The sequence below is a fragment of the Pocillopora damicornis genome, chromosome 10, assembly GCF_964200805.1.
Source record: "Pocillopora damicornis chromosome 10, jaPocDami1.2, whole genome shotgun sequence".
Taxonomy (NCBI): domain Eukaryota; kingdom Metazoa; phylum Cnidaria; class Anthozoa; order Scleractinia; family Pocilloporidae; genus Pocillopora; species Pocillopora damicornis.
Genome location: NC_142679.1, coordinates 15,780,611 through 15,798,425, shown reverse-complemented (window position 1 = coordinate 15,798,425; position 17,815 = coordinate 15,780,611). Strand labels below are relative to the sequence as shown.

Here is a 17,815-nt window from a genome sequence, read left to right as displayed (position 1 = left end):
CTTGACCATGCGCTAAAAAGATTGCCAGCGATTTTGTGTCTTATCTGCAGATCTAGGATAGCCTTTCAGTTATGGTTGCAGCTTTTTCGATTTAAAACTACACGTTTTTGAAAGCAATTTCTTCTTGAAAGATTTGCTATATCCGATAGGACGAGCATTCTTTCTGTGAGCTTATTTTTGTTGATCAAACAGTAGGCCACCTTAGAGTTCTCGCGATTCAGTGATCTGGTGCCGAAATTACGGCGTGAGAACGAGGCTAAGTGCGAAGTCGCACAAAGAGTAAATGGCTGTGCCGGTGAAAATGAGCGAAAATTTCTCGAAATTCATCGTGTGAGAGTGAAAAACTAATTGTGGGAGAGAGGCATTGAGTGAATTGATGGCGGTAGAGGGAAGAAAAAATCACAACTGTTCGATTTGTGAAAGAAAGGAGCAGCAATGAAGCTGATCAAGGTAGCCGCTTCTTCAAAGACCCAAAAGCTGTTGGAGGAGAAATAACAAACAAGTGAAGGCAAATTTCTTATACCTAACATTTTGAATGCTTGTAACTTATGTGTTCTGCGTTCGCATGCAGCCTTGCCAAGCCTGGCCTCAGTTTCTTTTAAGTCATCATTCAACCGTTGCTTTTTTCCCTCACTGATTTGTAGCGAGGGCTTATTGTAATTTGCCAAACGATCCGAGCTGAACGAATTGGAAATCGGTTATTTTCGAAATGAGCTCAAAATTTATAATTAGCAAAATGGAAAGCTGTAATTTGCGAAATGAAAATCTGTTATTTACGAAAGGAGAGTTCGTGCGGAAAACTCCACCGACCAGAACAATGAATCGGTCAGCCCGTCACTAGCGTGGGTTACAAACTCAACTCAGCATAAAATTTTATTTGTTATTAACTAAACTTTTTTGCCGATTTAATTTTATCTTCGAAGATATTTGTTGTAAAAAAGGGCGACGGCATAATATTACTGCCATGTTTTCCTGCTGAGGAGGATTGCGTGACGCTTCCAATTCAAGTAAAGTGTCTTGTTACATATTCAATTTATTCATCGTAAACGCTCAAGTGCATATTTCATAAAGTACGCCACAAAGATTTCACTTTCGCCTTTCCCCTAAAAGCTATTATTTGTTAGGTTACTTATTTAATCCAAACTGGATGTGAACTGATCGATTGGTGGCCATAAGTTTTATGCACCTCTTGTTTTGCAAATTATAGATTTCCATTTCGCAAACTATAGAATAACAGATTTACAGATTTTGAATTCATTTCACAAATTACTCATTTCAATTTTGTTTCCTTTCGTTTCGCAAACTAAAGTAAGCCCTCGTTACGAATCAGCAAGAAATAAAACAACAGTTCAACAGTGGTTCAACAACTGAGGCAAGGCTGCATGTGGTCGCTGAGAGAGAACGAGGGCTCTGGAATGATAGAGGAGTTGTTCGTCCAAGCATTCAAAATTTTTGGTACCGAAATTATCTCACACTTGTTTGTAATTTCTCTTCTAACAATTATTTGTGGTCTTTTGCAAAAGAGGCCAACTTGCTCAGCTTCATTGCTACAGCTTCCTCACTTAAATCGAACAATTCTGCCTTTTTCTTTGCTATGCCTCCATCACTTCACTGAATGCTTCTCTCTCACAAAATAATTTTTCACTCTCCACCTTTGAATTTCGAGACATTTTTGCTCATTTTCGCCGCCACAGCCCTTTACTCTTTGTTCAGATGAAAATGGCGTCGCACTTAGTCACGTTCTTGCGCCGTCATTTTGGCACCAGATCACTGAATCACGAGAACGCGGAAGTGGCGTATTCTGGTAACAGTAATGGAGATATGTAACCAAACAGCTCACAACTTGAGCTGGAAAAGCCAATCGTAAATTATTTAATAGGAAGTTATGGTTCGAGGGTCACTGATTTCATAACTTTGAAGTCATTAAGAAAGATGGTATTTTTTCTGTCTTTATTCTAGCTACCAGGCACATGGCGGACAGGCTAAGGAAGGCCAGGATAAAGTGGAGAATGGCGGACCAGGTACTGTCTTCTTGTACCATTTGGTTCACACTCATCGAACACTTCTTATCGACAACAATGGCGGTAAGCCATTGAATAAACATATTAATTATGGCCGTCTGGATGAGGAAGGTGGCAAAGCGTGGATTATGCCAGAATCGGGATTCCATCATTTTGCTGCTGAAGAGGACAAATTTCACTTTGAAGAGTTGCAGATCTACAGCAAGGGCCATTTGGCAATATGGCCACGCGCGGGAAATGATTCAAGAAATGTTTCCATGTTCTTTAAATATATGATCGGTGACAGGAGCGGCATGATACACATCGGAGATAAGCAAGTTATGGACCTGAAGCGGCCAGAGATCGATCTTCCCTTTAGTGCTCAAGTCTACCTTGGTGGCTTCCTTGGTCTCGCTCCTTACACACAAGTTCATGGCATTGAGATCATTGTTCGTGGTATTCTCGCATACATTAGGAATATGACCATTCACAATGGTGGTGATCTGTGGTTGAACCATGGAGGACGAACAGACCACGAAATCATAAACCACTACGACTTTGATTTCATAAGAGTCCAGGATACAGGAACCATTCACTGCGTCACCTCACCAGTCAACGACCCGGGCGTTCTCTTCACAACTCGTGCAGTCTTCATTGAAGGAGGAGGCCTGATGCGAGGTTCTCGCCTGACATTTTTGACAGAAAATATTACTATAGACGATGGTGGGAGGTTAATATCAGATGGCCTCGGCTACAATACCTCACATGGTTATCAAGGAAACGACATATCTGGCGCACCAATTAATCCTGGTCACGGTATTGATGATAATGAAGGAGCCTCTGGCGCTGGTCATGGTGGCAGTGGCGGCCGAGGAAGCCTCACCTATGGCACTCCCAAAACAGGTTTTGCCTATGGGGACCTGTACGAGCCTTATATATACGGTAGCGCTGGTGGTAAAGGTAGAGGTGGTACTCGAGGAGGTAACGGTGGTGGAATGCTGTGGATGAACGTAACTGGACTGATTGATGTTGATGGGTTGGTCTCCGCAAATGGTGAAGACGCTTCGTCCCTGACTGGAAGTGGAGGTGGTAGCGGTGGAAGCATTTGGATGTATTGCAAGACGATCAGAGGTTATGGTGGGATAGCTGCTAATGGGGGTGCTGGTTCTAAAGACAGTTCATACCCTGGAGGTGGCGGTGCGGGAGGAAGGGTTGCCATTTACTTTCAAATAAATGAGACGTCAACTTATTTTGTTTACGAGGCCCGAGGTGGATCAGCTCTTGGATGTGAGGTAGGTAAAGAAAATCTTTGTAAAGCAGAGGCTGGTGGTCCGGGCACCGTGTTTCTTTATCACATGATTCACACCCATCGCACATTACTCATCCACAATGGTGGACAAAAACCGTTGGTATCAGCAATAGCAGACTACAACGATTTATCCGAGGATGGTTGTCGGGCTTGGATCTTACCGCAGTCAGCCAATCACGATTTCGCTGGAAGGGGGCGTGATTTCCACTTTGAAGAGCTTCAGGTGTATGGAGGTGGTCATCTGGCAGTGCTTACTGAACCGGTCGGCGAGAAGGCATCGTTATTCTTCCTTCATATGATAGGAGATCGCACTGGTACATTACACGTATCGAAAAATCAAACCATGGACTTACATCGACCCGAAATAGACACTCCATTCAGTGCGCACGTTTATGCTGGCGGTTATCTTGGGCTTGCCCCATACACCGAAGTTCATGGCGTGACATTATTTATTTCCGGCACCGTAGATCACATACAGAATATGACAATACATCATGGCGGCGCATTTTGGATGTATCACGGGGGAAACACAGCGAATCAAACGAACAGTTCTTTTGAGTTTGATGCAGTCCGAGTGCAGGATAATGGTGTTATACAAGCTATAACATCTCCAATCATTCACCCAGGAATCACAATCATAGCCAGGGCGTTTTTTGTTGAAGGAGGCGGGCTTTTCCATGGGACAAGGATGACTGTCTTAGGGGAAAATATCACTGTCGATGATGGAGGGCTGATCTCCGCAGATGGCGAGGGCTACAACAGGTACAAATATTTCGTGAAGGGAAACGAAAGTAGAATACTAATCGCTAATGTGTGGTATGCAGAATTCTTACTGAATTGTTTTACATTACCACAACAACGCGGTTATTAATAGGCAAACGAGTTTAAATTATGACTTTTTTCTACCTTTTGTTCTTAGGACGCATCCCCAAGGATCAGGCCTCCATGGTGTCATAAACCCAGGTATTGGTTCCTCTCACATCTATGGTTCCTCAGGGGCAGGCTGTGGTGGAAGAGGAGGGAGAGGCGACCACAGTGCTGTTGTCGGAGCTGCTTATGGGGACCTCTACGAACCTGTCCGATTCGGAAGCTCAGGTGGAGGAGATAAATCGGGAAGAGGTGGTGGAGTTATATGGTTTAATGTCACCAATGTCATTCAAATTGATGGAGAGGTTTCTGCAGCTGGACGTAAAGGCGACAACTCAGGTAGCGGAGGAGGAAGTGGAGGAAGTATCTGGATGCATTGTTACCGGATAAAAGGTGTTAAAATTAATTTTTACACTCCTGACATTTGTTTTTCGACTATTTTTGTTAATTACCCTCTTGAAATAACATACTTTTCATGGTTTCGTTGGATTCTTAATGCACTATTATGTAAACTGTATTGATTGTCATGTTACTTTCATATAAAAGAAAGTCCTTTGAAAAGCCTTCTTCTTCGAATAGGTGCTACCCCTTGTATTGTAGATTTGAAGAAGGCGACTGCGATGCTTATTCCAGGAATTACCGTAAGACACCTTACGAAAACCTGTCATAAATGAAAAGTTATTTTCTTAAGCAAAAGCGAACTCATCTCACTTCTGTCCTAAAGGTACTGGTGCTATTAAGGTCAACGGTGGTGCCGGTGGTGGGAGTTCTGGAGGTGGGGCTGGTGGAAGGATTGCTGTGTACTTCACTGAGAACACCACATACACGGGCTCCTTTCAGTCACGAGGAGGTGCCAAAGGTGGAGGGTCCAATACCGAGGCTGGCGGACCTGGAACGGCGTTCCTATATCATCTAGTGCATACTCATAGAACACTGCTTGTAGACAACGGAGGTCAACATCCGCTCACCAGAAGAATATCGGACTATTCGGATCTCTCGCGAGATGGAGGTCGCGCTTGGATCTTACCTGAGTCAGGTGGCCATGATTTTGCCAATGGCTCTCACGACTTTCACTTTGAAGAACTGCAGATTTATGGTGGTGCTCATTTGGCGATATTGACTGAACCGGTGAATCGTGCAGCTTCATTGTTCTTTCGCTACATGATCGGTGACCGAACAGGAATGATTCACATCAGCCAAAACCAAGTCATGAACCTACATCGCCTGTTCTTGGATATTCCTTTCAGCGCATATGTTTATGACGGAGGGTACCTTGGTCTTGCACCCATCTCTGAAATGAATAAGATTATTGTGTACGTGGAAGGAACCCTTGATCACATTCGAAATCTCACCATTCTAAACGGCGGTGAGCTTCACTGTTACTTGACAGGCTCAACTGGAGAAAGAATTCAGCGTCATTACAACTTCAACGAGACTGTCAGAATCATGGCGAGATCTCAAATCCAAAGCCACAGCCCCAACGCCCATAAAGAAACATTCAGCCTCACAGCCAGGATCCTATTGGTGGAAGGCGGGGCAGCAATTAGCACTTTCAACATGAACATAACAGCTGTCAATCTTACCGTGGACGATGGGGGCTCTATTGATGCAAGCGATGGTGGTTACACAGCAACTAAGGGACCAGGAAGTTTGTTGACAAACAACTGGAGACGAAGTGGCGCAGGACATGGTGGAACAGGTGGAAGGGGAAGTTGCGGGGGCTATCACACATGCCGGCTCAAGAAGGGACTACCATACGGAAACTTGTATTATCCGAGGGATTTTGGAAGTGGTGGTGATGGTAATGGAGGCAAAGGTGGCGGCATCTTAAGTATTTCTGTGGCGCATACCCTACAGGTATTTAACTCAATACTTATGTGTTTTATTACATGCTATGATACTTAAAAACCCATTTTGTATTGAATTTATATTTGTTGTTGATAAATGCAAATGGTGCGAATTGAATCCACCGAGTATGACTGCTCTGCTTTCACATTTCTCCTCCCCTTTTTCAGCTACATTTCCTTAGCTACACATTACTATTCCTTTGTTCTGTTTGACTATGATACAGCTTGGATTCTTCCTGATATCTTTGCCTTATAAAGGCTTTTCTTGGTAGGCAATGAGCACGATCTGTTTTTTTTTTTCGTCAGAACTGTATAACAAATGCCACAGTAAGAGGATACCAAAGTTGTGAATAATCTGTCACGACATACAGAGGTTTACATGAACATGCTTTTGGTGTTTTTCAGACGGTAAAATTCTTGACTTGGTTCTGGTTCAAGTTTTGGACAAATTTTCTTTTCTTTCCTTCTTCCTGATAGGTGGATGGTAACATTTTTTCAAATAGCCGAGCTGTCAATAATGATAATGGTGGCGGGAGCGGTGGAAGTATCTTAATTCACACCCAGGTTCTCTCAGGTGGCCATACTGGTGTTATACAATCTAAAGGTGGAAGTGGTACTGCAGGCTCGGGTGGTGGCTCGGGAGGTCGCATAGCAGTTTATTACAGCAACAATGACACACACCATCCGTACAGGGGGAAATTCGACACCAGTGGTGGCAGCGTTACATCTGGCGCGGAGGCTGGTGCTTCTGGAACAGTTTACCTTAAACACACCGGAAGTGGATTCTCGACACTTCGAGTGGATAACAATGGACAACAAGCTTTGGATGACGAGATTCCGAATGCAGGTGTCCTGTTAGATCTGTCTGGAGGCAGAGCAGACCAAGGCACAACCTACAATGCGCCAAATGGAATGACAGTTACATCCAGCTGTGCTATTAGGTCACCTTTATGTCATAACCCATGCCACAGCTGCCGCGACTACTCAATAGCAAACCTTTTCGACCAGACATTTTCGACAAGCAGCTGTGCCGGTTATTTCTTGTCTGGCTGCCATTACACGAAGCTGACGGTCGATTTAAAGAGTTTACTGTTTATCAACCACATAAGATTCTACCCATTCTGTAGCGGATCTCGACCTAACTTCCGCGTAAGTAGAGTTAACGGTCTCTCTTATCTTTTCTTACTCCATGCGCTCAACCGAAAGGGACCTGTATACTAGTTTCACTGAAGTTCTATACCTCAAAATAGTTTTTCTTCACTGCCAAGGACAAGCTCTATTGCACTATAGCTCCAACATTTTTCTTTAAAACACTTAAACTGAACTTTTAACTCTGACCATGTTTTAGATCGCCGAGAAGTATTATATTAATTATTGCATAAAAAATTACATAATACCTTTCCTTTATTTGTCACTTGCGTTCTCATATTAGACATTTCTTTGCTTTTATTTCTCGAATTCCCAAGGTCACAACGAACGATGGCATCCGTAATGTGCCAGTTACGAGTAACTACGTTCAAATATCTAACGGCTGCATTCAGGGATCTTATGTTGATATGCCGGTGAGAAGGAACGCAACTCAGATATATGTGGAACTAAACCATCCCACAAGTAACACGTATTCTGGCCTCTCTGAATTGGAAGTATTTATTGATGGAAAAGAAGTTTGGGACAGGTTAGTAGTAACTTAGCAGAAACATTTATTATTTGGCCGTTGATTTTTCTGTTGGTGGAGAAAAAAAAAAGCGCAGAAGTTAAGCTTAAGTGTGAAACCATCGGGAAGCGATATATCGTTTCTTGGGTGGACGGAGGAGTGGGGAGTGGAAGAGAACTCACCTTAGTCATAGCGAACTAATGACACAGGTTTACTTGTTTTTTATAACCCCCTTATGAATGCCATCGGGCTTGTCGAAATGAACGTACTACACATAACGCAGTTAAAGCCATAACTTTCCAGGTAGTTCGTAAGATTCAAACTTACCCTTTTCTCTAAAAAGTAACAATTCTGGTTAAAAATGGGCAATAAGACTCTTAAATAGACATGGTTTAGTGGATCTCGTGCTCACTCTTCTTCCTACAACCAGGTACAAGTACAGGAGTTTCGATGGCGCCAAAACGTGGATTGAACCAGCAACTGGCACTGATGTCTACAGCTTCAGTGAGGTTCATATCCGGGGATCTGCTCAGCTTGCTGTGATGCCGCTGAATGGCTTGCAGGCTCCGGTACATTTTCATGCTGACAGGTTGTATGGAGACAAGAGTGGCTTCCTTCATGTAGGATACAATCAAAATTTCTCTGTGGCAGTTACCGATCCCGACATTCCATTTGGTCTGCGTGTTTATGAAAACGGGAGTATGATGCTACCGAGAAGAGCCTTTTTGCAAACAGTTAGTTTCAAGTCATCAGGAAAGGTGTGGATTTTTCTTCCTTATAATTTGTTTTCCTCTTTGGAGTACCTATGAAGGGGCATTGAGCTCTTATTTTCCCAAACAATGATATCTCTCAGCCACAGTCACATTGGCTCCTTCTTTAACTCCGTTGCAATTCGTTGTAATGCTAGCATTATCAAAATCCCTCTTGCGAACAAAATTAGGTTTGAATCCACAATAGTTTATGTTTTAATGCCTCAGATCTGTAGTGTATGAAATTTCTTCACAAGGCTACAAATATTCCATCGAGAGGTAGACCCCTGTTTGTCATTACTTCTCTCATTTTGTTTTTGTTTTTTTTGATGTAGATATGGGGCGTCCAGGACTTGTTTGTGTTCGATCACGGAACCTTTTACGGTGATTCAAATTCCAGTCTTGGAAAAGACACAGTTCCTGGACAGTATTTGGTCAAGTCCCTCCACGTGCAGGATAGAGGGGTGTTTGAGCTGCATTCAACTGACAAGAAATTGACCAGTAGACTGTCGCTCACTAACTTAACGGTGAGTGCATGGAGCATGTGTAAGCAAAGCATGAGCTCAAGCGAAACTTTGGGCACTTCGTGATGCTATTGAAAGTGTTTCAGAGATATATTTTGTAAAAAGTGTTCCAGAAACAAATAACGATATCAAACATTTTCAAAAGCTTGAGAAAAAAAAAAATATATATATCTCGGTCTTCCTGGTGTGAGAATTTAAACCAGAGACAGTTATAATTTCACGGTCTACCACCCGAGAGACAGGGACGTTGTTTTCTATGTCATATTCTAGGCTAATATGTCACAAGTGTGTGACAAGCGCTCTAAGATCATGCAGCTGCGCTTTAGAGGAATTTTAATATTCTTCTTCTTCATCTTATTATTATTATTGTTATCGTCTTCATCATTGCTTTTATTAGCATTAAGCGTCCGGTTATCTCTCTGATCAGAGACGTCCAAAATCTTAGTAAAATTCGAGCGGGGTCCCTTGATGTTTCTCAGTCGTAGTTTATCTATCTCTGTATGGAGCACCGAAATAGTTATTAATTCTTCACTGAATCACCGCTTCAAACTTCTTCAAAAAGAGGGGGGATAAAAAACCTCCATGTGAAATGTTTTATGAGTGGAGTGTGCTCAGATGAAAGACTGCGTGTCGAGAAATCATAGTTCGACGCCAAAAAAGTCTCGGTATCACTATCAGTGGTCTTTAACAACCACATTGTGTCAAAATTAGCAAGTAGATAATTTTTTTTAATCATATGATATGCTTTGCCAGATTTTCGGCGGTGGTCACTTCAAATCAAACAACAAATTGCACATCGCAGTGAAACATCTGCTACGGATAAACTCCGGAGGAAGACTGAGTCACAATCATGCTGGGTACGTCACCAAAGAGGGCAGGTCTGGAGACGAGTTCGAACCATCTGAAGGCCCTGGCCAAGGGATTGGTAGTGTTCATGGTGCAAGTGGTGCTGGCTTCGCCGGAACTGGTGGAAGAGGGACTGGGACGGGTCTTGTAGGGCAGTTCTATGGAGATTACAGAAGGCCAGATGATTACGGGAGTGCTGGAGGCTTTGGGTTACATTACGGTAAGATGATTGAGAAAAGATAAGTCTAAATAACCTGAACTAAAATACCACAACAACTGATACAGGCAGCATGCATGATAAGTGACAAATCATGGCGAGAAAAACCATGTGTTAGAATGATTTTTACTTGTTTCTTTCTCAGGTAACTTGTACTATGGAGATTATCGCACAAGCTCTGTGGGCCCATACAGAAATTTCATCACCCGTAGTGGTCTGGGAGGACAAGGGGGTGGAGCGATAGAGATTGTAACGCGTCACTTGATTCTTGATGGACACTTGTCAGCGGATGGAGAAGACGGTCCCCCACCCAGCACAGCAGGAGGAGGCAGCGGAGGTAGTATTTGGATTGACTGCGAAGAGCTGGATGGCTACGGAACAATCAGTGCTAATGGAGGGGCAGGCTCACCAAGCAAAGGAGGAGGGGGATCTGGTGGACGAATAGCGATTTACCAGGCGTTCATGTTGAATTTTAACGGCACTCTCTCTGCCAAAGGTGGAAATAGCGCTGTGGAACCGGGTGCTTCAGGCACTGTCTTTCTTGAGACTCGAAACAACAGCAAAGTGGAGTACAGAGTTTTGAAGATAAACAACTTCGGCTTGGCTTACCCCTGGGCTGTTGATAAATCACAGGGGAGGTTAAGAAACCTTATGAGGGGAATTTACACTGATACAAAATATGTTGGAGCTGTCACTTGGTTACACGAAGCAGATAAATACACCCTCGACGAATTTCATCTTCATGGAAACTCGCACGTGGCTCTGTATGGAAACGGGTCCCGCGGGAATGTCACGCTGTACGCGCACACGCTTCGCGGAGATCACAGTGGCGTTTTTCACGTTGGTCGCTTTCAATCCGTAGTGTTTGACTTTGTTGATTTGTATTTCCCAATTAATACGCTTGTATACTTTAACGCTACACTGGAGGTGCCTCGAAGGTTGTCGCTCCGTGAGGTTTACATGGAGATCAACGGGACGCTAGCCGACTCAGATGATTACACCATTGATAGAGACGGCAAGCTGTTTTTATGGTCGGGAGGACAATCACTGGGCGAAAAACAGGGACACTTTCGGTTTATAAACATGTCAATCAAGTCACTCGGCTTGCTGCACACTACAAAAATTCAGGGTCATGGTCCAGTAAGTCTGCACACCACACGATTTGTAGTAAATGCCGGTGGGCTGGCTAGTGTTGATGACTTCTTTCTGTACTCTGTGAATGCCACTATCGATGTTGCTGGTGAGAAATACGTTCCTTGTTTACTAAGCCGTTCCTTTTCTATTTTCGTGAGAAAACCCGTAATAGGAAAAATTGATCCTGTACGCCACTCGATCTACATAACGTTCTTGGAAATATTTGTTCAATCAATGCCATCTGTAGAGGCTGAAAGTAGTATTTCTAACGCTCTACAGACCCAGAATTGTCAAAAATACTAATCAGATAGCTCTGACGCTTGATTATCGAGGCCAACATTTTCCTGCACGATTAATTGTCTGCGTCAATTTTATTTATTTCGAAGTTAAGAAAGCTAACCTAGCAACATGAGCGAATCAATGTCTTCATGTTAAAGCAGATCAGTAGAAAGGCAACGGAAACGGCAGCTTATCTTTCGCGACATAACTACATGTTAGGAAAGGCTTGTCACCTACGATTTGTTTTGCTGTTCCTTGACATAAATCTGATCATGAAAAATTGATTTTTATTTTCCCGCTTGTGGTCGTCTTGACTAAGTCGCTCTCTAACTGTGTTTGAAAGGTCAACTAAAAAATGTGGAGGGTGTCATAGTAGCGGTTAGAACAAAAGGAAGACTCCATACCCGTGGCCATGCTAAGATGGTTTGTTTTTCTGTGTGCAGGTGACGTGTCAGCAGACTTCAGGGGATATGGTGCAGAACAAGGGCCAGGAACTGCTGTTCAGAGGACTCCTTATTACACTGGAGCTGGAGGAGGGAGTCACGGTGGCCGTGGTGGACGGGGGACAGCTGGACTCCACACGCCTTCTTCCTACGGCTCTATATACGAACCTACTCAGTTCGGCAGTGGTGGTGGTAATGGTCTTAACGGTATGGGTGGTGGTCAAGGTGGCGGTCGTATTGTCTTTGAAATATCAGATATGCTTCGACTGGAGGGACACCTTCATGCAGACGGAGAGCCGGGAAGTAGGAGCTCCGATCCAAGTGGTGGAGGCGCTGGAGGGAGCATTGTTATCCGTTCATTCAAGTTTGACGGCGAGGGTACTGTATCGGTGAACGGAGGATCATGTCCGTCCACGTATGCGCCCTATGGGGGCGGTGGAGCTGGTGGCCGCATTGCTGTCTATTACAATGGAAGTTACACTTTCATTGGATCATTCCAGAGTTATGGCGGAATCAGTCATGCAGAATGGGGTGGAGCAGGAACAGTTTATATAAAAAACAACCAAAACGTGAGCCAGCCCTACAGCATTCTTAGAATTGACAACAGAGCTACTCGCAGTGGACCATCAAGGCTTAACGAGATTCAAGAACTTCACCTGGCGGGAAACAGTGCTGATTATCCCTATTACTTGACATCGTATACGGCCCCCAATGGAGTTACTTTAACCACAACTGGAATTCCCTACTGTGGAAGAACTTCTCATCACGATTCCAAAATATGTGATACCGACAATTCCAAGATATCGAATTTGTTTAAGTCGACGTCCAATAGTTACTACACTCAGAATTCAAACCCCGTTGTGACTTACCGCTTTCCTTTACCTTTGTTCTTGGAGTACTTATTGATCTATCCTCACTGCAACTCGTATCACTTGACGCAGTTTTATGTACGCGTTTATTTCAATGACAGTGAAGTTGTTGGATCCAATGGATGGATTAACCCAACAAACTGCCTCCAGGGACAACCGCTCAGAATGAACGTGAGACAGACAGTTGAAAAGGTAAAACTAAGTCTGTAATGTATCACTTTAGGTTTTAAGAGCAAGTATTAAATTTGGTGCCTCGTAATGTTAGTAGGGTGTGTAAGATATCTTACGGCGACGCGTGGGAAAATATTTCTGAAAAAAGAAAGTTCCTTTCCCCTAAGAATTTCGCCAGTCGCAGGATGCGTTAACCACTTCCTACGGCGCGGCCCTTCCCTTCGTCATAGCATGTGAATGCAGTGTTGAGTTCAAAGTAAAACCGAGTAAAACCGACCAAAATGCTGTTCAGGTTTCCTTGGTAGGAGTACGTAAAAGATGGTGATTCCAGGTTTTTGTTCTGTATAGGCTGGTTATGAAGTATACAAAGTTCTAAAACGAGAGTGCTGCGCTATTGTGTTGTTCTTTAGATCTTTCGTTCCTAGTTGTATTTCGAAGTGGACTGTAACCAATGGCTGATGCTCGAAAGTCAGTTTTTTTTAAACATTTGACACGACCATATATTTCTCTCTTGTCATTAACAGGTAGAAGTAAGTCTCCAAAAAATCAGCTCGTACTCGTCCCTCAGTCTCGTAAGATTTTTCGTTCGTGAAAACCCTTCAACCACGCTACAAACGCCACATTACACAAGTCCCAGTACTTCTTGGATCGTGACCGAAGAAGAAAAAACTACACAACATGATTTCAGTGAGGTATGATGTGCTGTTGGTGATTCAATTGCTATTTTTACCTTGAAGCAAGAAACTAAAAAATCGACGGCATGTTCACTGATCGTTCCGCCTTAAACGTCTTTTAAAAATCTAGAAAACAAAGCAGATCGCGACAGGCCTGGAAAGATAATTTTAACCTACCCACGTCCCCAAAAAGTGTTGTTTCTATGTTTCACGAGTGCTCAAAAATAACATTTTGGATCACCCATCGCTTAAATTATGTCTACCGCTATGGTGGCCATAACATTCACTAATATTGCTTTTCATTATATACCATGAAGGAGAATAGCACTTTTCGCGCGCGCTGATTGGCTAGTTCGGAAGTGATTGGCAAGTATTATTCACCTCCGAGCAGCCGGAAAGACAAAGCTGTGCGTCAAGGTTTTAATTTCCGGCAATTTTTCGGTATATTGAACGGATTCAAATAGGTTTTTTTGTATTTGTGTGATATACAGTAATTAACAATTATTTACCTCAGTGTCGGTGTCAGTCTTCCACTATTCACTTCCACTTCGGTAAATAATTGTTAATTATTCTTGTTTTTGAAGCTACAAATCATGGGCCAGGGAAGTCTGTCCATGTCCGGGAATTCCGTCAAGATGAGTGTAAACAAGGTTGTTGGTGACAACTCTGGTATCTTGACAATGCGCCCGACACAGAGCATTCTCATGAGAGGCTCAGAGGGACACCTTCCATTCTCGCTCCTCTCTCAGAAGGGCTCCAGTGTAGCCTTTCCCACCAGCATGAACTGTCGTGAGGTCGAGGTGACCATTCGTGGAGTGATGGGAGAGATGAAAAATCTTACCGTTGGACCACAGTGTCGGTTTGTTCTTGATAACTCTTCAGAAACGGAATTCATGTTAGATCATATGGTCGTACAGACTGACGGTTACATGGCAGTTCTTAGAGAAGATAGGGAGGACGTAAAAATGGCTGGAAAGACTTTTGATATAAGAGGAGGAGCCAAGGTCAGTAATCATTTACAACAGAGGCAAAGTTCTAATAGTAGATGTAAATCATTTTGTCATTCGCTTTAGAGGCACTGAGTCTTTGTATCCTAGATTTTTTTAAGGAAAAGAAGTTCCTGCACTATTGTTTTTCGACGCTTTGTGCATCTTGTCTTCAGAAATAATAGGCCTTGTACCTTCGTGGAATTTATATCGATTGATAAACTTAAGGATGTTGATAAATGTTTAACTCTCGATCATGGACTGAAAGTTTGCTGAATAGACTTCTTTAGCTTGTATGTTTTTTTACAAATTTCAAGTCGTGATAATACTCTAAAGATTTGTTTCGTTCAAATTTCCTCCTATTCACGTGCATATGTACGCATAATATAGAAAAGATAAAGCTGTGAAGTCCCTTGAGACCTGAAATGGGTAAACTAAACATACAAGCTATTGAGTGGTTCAGCTTAGAGATGTTATGAGCATTTGCAATTGAGAGAACGCGCGTCTCCTTTTTATAACAGATGGAGGCTAACAGTCTTACATTGGACTACATCAACATCACAATAGAGCCTTTCGCTGATCTCTCAAGTGATGGGCTCGTCGATGAAGTTTCCGGATCACGTTACCATGGAGATGGATGGGGTGGTGATTCTGGTGGCGGATCCTCGGGCGCAGGGCATGGTGGTCATGGTGGGGTTGGTGGAAGGCAGCAAAAAGTTGGTATCTCTTACGGGAAGTATAGAAGGTCCACAACATTTGGAAGTACAGGCGGAGCTCAAGTATTTCCCTTTACTGGCGGATTAGGAGGAGGTCGTTTTAAAATTATTGCCCACGATACACTTGTAGTGGACGGAGTACTGTCCTCCAAAGGGGGAAATGCTCGAGCATCTCGTAGCGGTGGCGGAAGTGGTGGCAGCATTTTAGCATATACATCAAGAATCCATGGCGACGGAGAATTTGACGTTTCAGGAGGCAACGGAGACAGTTCAACCGGGTATCATGGAGGCGGAGGTGGAGCTGGTAGGATTTGCTTGTATTATCGAGAGAACCACTTCCTTGGTCGTTTTCTTGGTTTTGGAGGCACCAGTTCAATCGAACCCGGTGGTCCAGGGACAGTGTTTCTAGAGAACGTCCCTGGGATGAACGCTACCTATGGGCATGACCGTATAGACGAAGCAGCGCACGCAGAAAGAGTGCTTCTGGATGAAAACGTTGTCAACGGAACACAATGGGTTCGCAATAGAACATTGTACGCAAATGCTATGGGTCGGAAACCTCAAAGTCCAGACGCTAATCTAAGTTCAAGCTATCGTGATTTCAGCGTTGGTGGCTCAAGTAGAGTGTGGCTCATTTTGGACGATGAGGATCTGGAAGCGAACGGGACCGATGTTGAGCTTGACGAGTTACAGCTTTACGGCGGAGCACAACTCGCCATTATCAACCCAGCAAACACCAAAGCGTACATATCCATTGTGATTGGTCAGATGGAAGGAGACAGAACTGGTAGAATTCATCTCGGCTTTAATCAGACTTTCCTCTCTCTCAAGTCGTACCTTCCCATGGACATGATCATTTATCAAGGTGGACTCACCACTATGCAGGGCGAGCTGCTCGTTGCTGGGGTAACAGTCGAAATTGATGGTGTTTTGAGAAGATGTCAAAACATCACTGTGGTTGATGATGGTGTGATTCGCATGAAGGAGATGTATAATTTGGAGGGAAAACCAACTGAGGTAAAGGCACGAAGTTGCATATGGATTGGATTTTTTTCTTTTTCATTAGAAACGAATACTGATTTACATCCATTTTTTATCCTCAAGTGCCAGAAATAAACCATAGATTAGGGAATGTCTTTTAGAATGTCTGGTTTGACATAATGATAAAAAGATATTCCTTTTTCCTGATTCATCTTTTTTTGTGGAAGAAACAATTAAAGACAGGCCGCCATAAAACCTTACTCACTTGAACTACAAGGGGAAAAAGTCTTTATGTATTTAGTGGAGCTTTTGCCGGGATCGTATTTCAGCGATATATGTTCTTGACTATTGCAAGTTTTTCTTGTATTGTATGTTTTTACTCTAATGTCTTAAAGCTCATTTTTCTACATTTCAGACATTTTATTTCGAAGCAATAAATGTTCGAAATAAGGGCACCATGATGGTAACCAATCAGGAGCGAGTTCGTGAATTTCGTGGAAAGTCCATGCAAATTTATGGAGGGGGAACATTTACAGCAGTTAATCTTCATGTACACGTCGTGAACTTTACCATCGATGCGCTAGCAACAGTCCACGCAACTTTGGAAGGGGAAAAATTCGATTACGAAGGTATGGCTGCTTTAAAACGCCATACTTTTGTAGAGTTATGTAAATTGAATTATCAGACAAGCTTTTTAAGTGCGAGACTTATCTTACCTTGGATTAGAACTAGAAATGAGACGACTTTCGCTTGCGAACAGCTATCAGATTCGAGTATTTACAAGACGTTCTAAGCACGTAAATATCACAAGGAAAACTCTGTTACATGTATTTATGTCTTACGACTCTATTGTTTTCGCGAATTATATTGTCTTTGTGCCCAAAAACTTGAAATCTGAGACTACAGTTATGCTTTATTCTTGTAACTGACATTTTAGGTAAGGGCCCTGGTGCGAAGTATCCAACCCCAGGCTTTGCTGGAGGATCAGGCGGTGGTCACGGGGGACTGGGAGGACGTTCTACGAGTCAAGTGACAACTGGGGCTGCATATGGTTCAGTAAAGGAGCCTACAGAATTTGGTCGGTAGTTTGTTTTTCTGTTGATTTTCAATGCTTTTTTTTTGTTAGGATAAATGAATTGGTTTAGATCCTCCAAGATTTGTACGTGTGATTAATTTTGATGGAAAGTGCTCATGACAGGTGCCTGGAAGTTTCTCCATTTCGCCGTACAATAATCGAAATAGGAAACTTCCATATGCGGCTAGAGATTCGTGTAGATAATGAATCACTCCACTATTATTAAGAAGGGAATTTCTATTTATGTCATTGGGCGTCCAATGAGGACGAATTACGAAAACAAAGACCAATTAATGTGTTCAGAATTGTGCCTATAATGTAAATCCTAATGCTTCAAAGCTTAAAGCTAATGCTTATGGCGCATGTAGTTGCATATTTTCTTTCTCCCATGTGAGTGCTTGATGCTGTACCTACGGTGTTTTATTTATCTCTCTATTTATTTATTCATTTTGATTAAATAATCTAGCTTTCTGG

General features: G+C 43.0%; 1 protein-coding gene across 1 annotated transcript in view; it reads left to right on the top strand.

Annotated features, from left to right (window-relative positions):
* LOC113680433 (uncharacterized) overlaps positions 1-17,815 on the top strand; it is a 105,731-nt gene that overhangs the window by 22,522 nt on the left and 65,394 nt on the right. Inside the window, exons 20-34 of the mRNA XM_089184248.1 lie at positions 1,960-4,071; positions 4,229-4,569; positions 4,901-6,033; positions 6,501-7,172; positions 7,490-7,698; positions 8,108-8,435; positions 8,762-8,953; positions 9,704-10,016; positions 10,159-11,253; positions 11,870-12,930; positions 13,434-13,601; positions 14,168-14,587; positions 15,091-16,302; positions 16,682-16,895; positions 17,204-17,344. Coding sequence (XP_089040374.1) covers positions 1,960-4,071; positions 4,229-4,569; positions 4,901-6,033; positions 6,501-7,172; positions 7,490-7,698; positions 8,108-8,435; positions 8,762-8,953; positions 9,704-10,016; positions 10,159-11,253; positions 11,870-12,930; positions 13,434-13,601; positions 14,168-14,587; positions 15,091-16,302; positions 16,682-16,895; positions 17,204-17,344 — 9,611 coding nt within the window. The remainder of the gene's footprint in view (positions 1-1,959; positions 4,072-4,228; positions 4,570-4,900; positions 6,034-6,500; positions 7,173-7,489; positions 7,699-8,107; positions 8,436-8,761; positions 8,954-9,703; positions 10,017-10,158; positions 11,254-11,869; positions 12,931-13,433; positions 13,602-14,167; positions 14,588-15,090; positions 16,303-16,681; positions 16,896-17,203; positions 17,345-17,815) is intronic.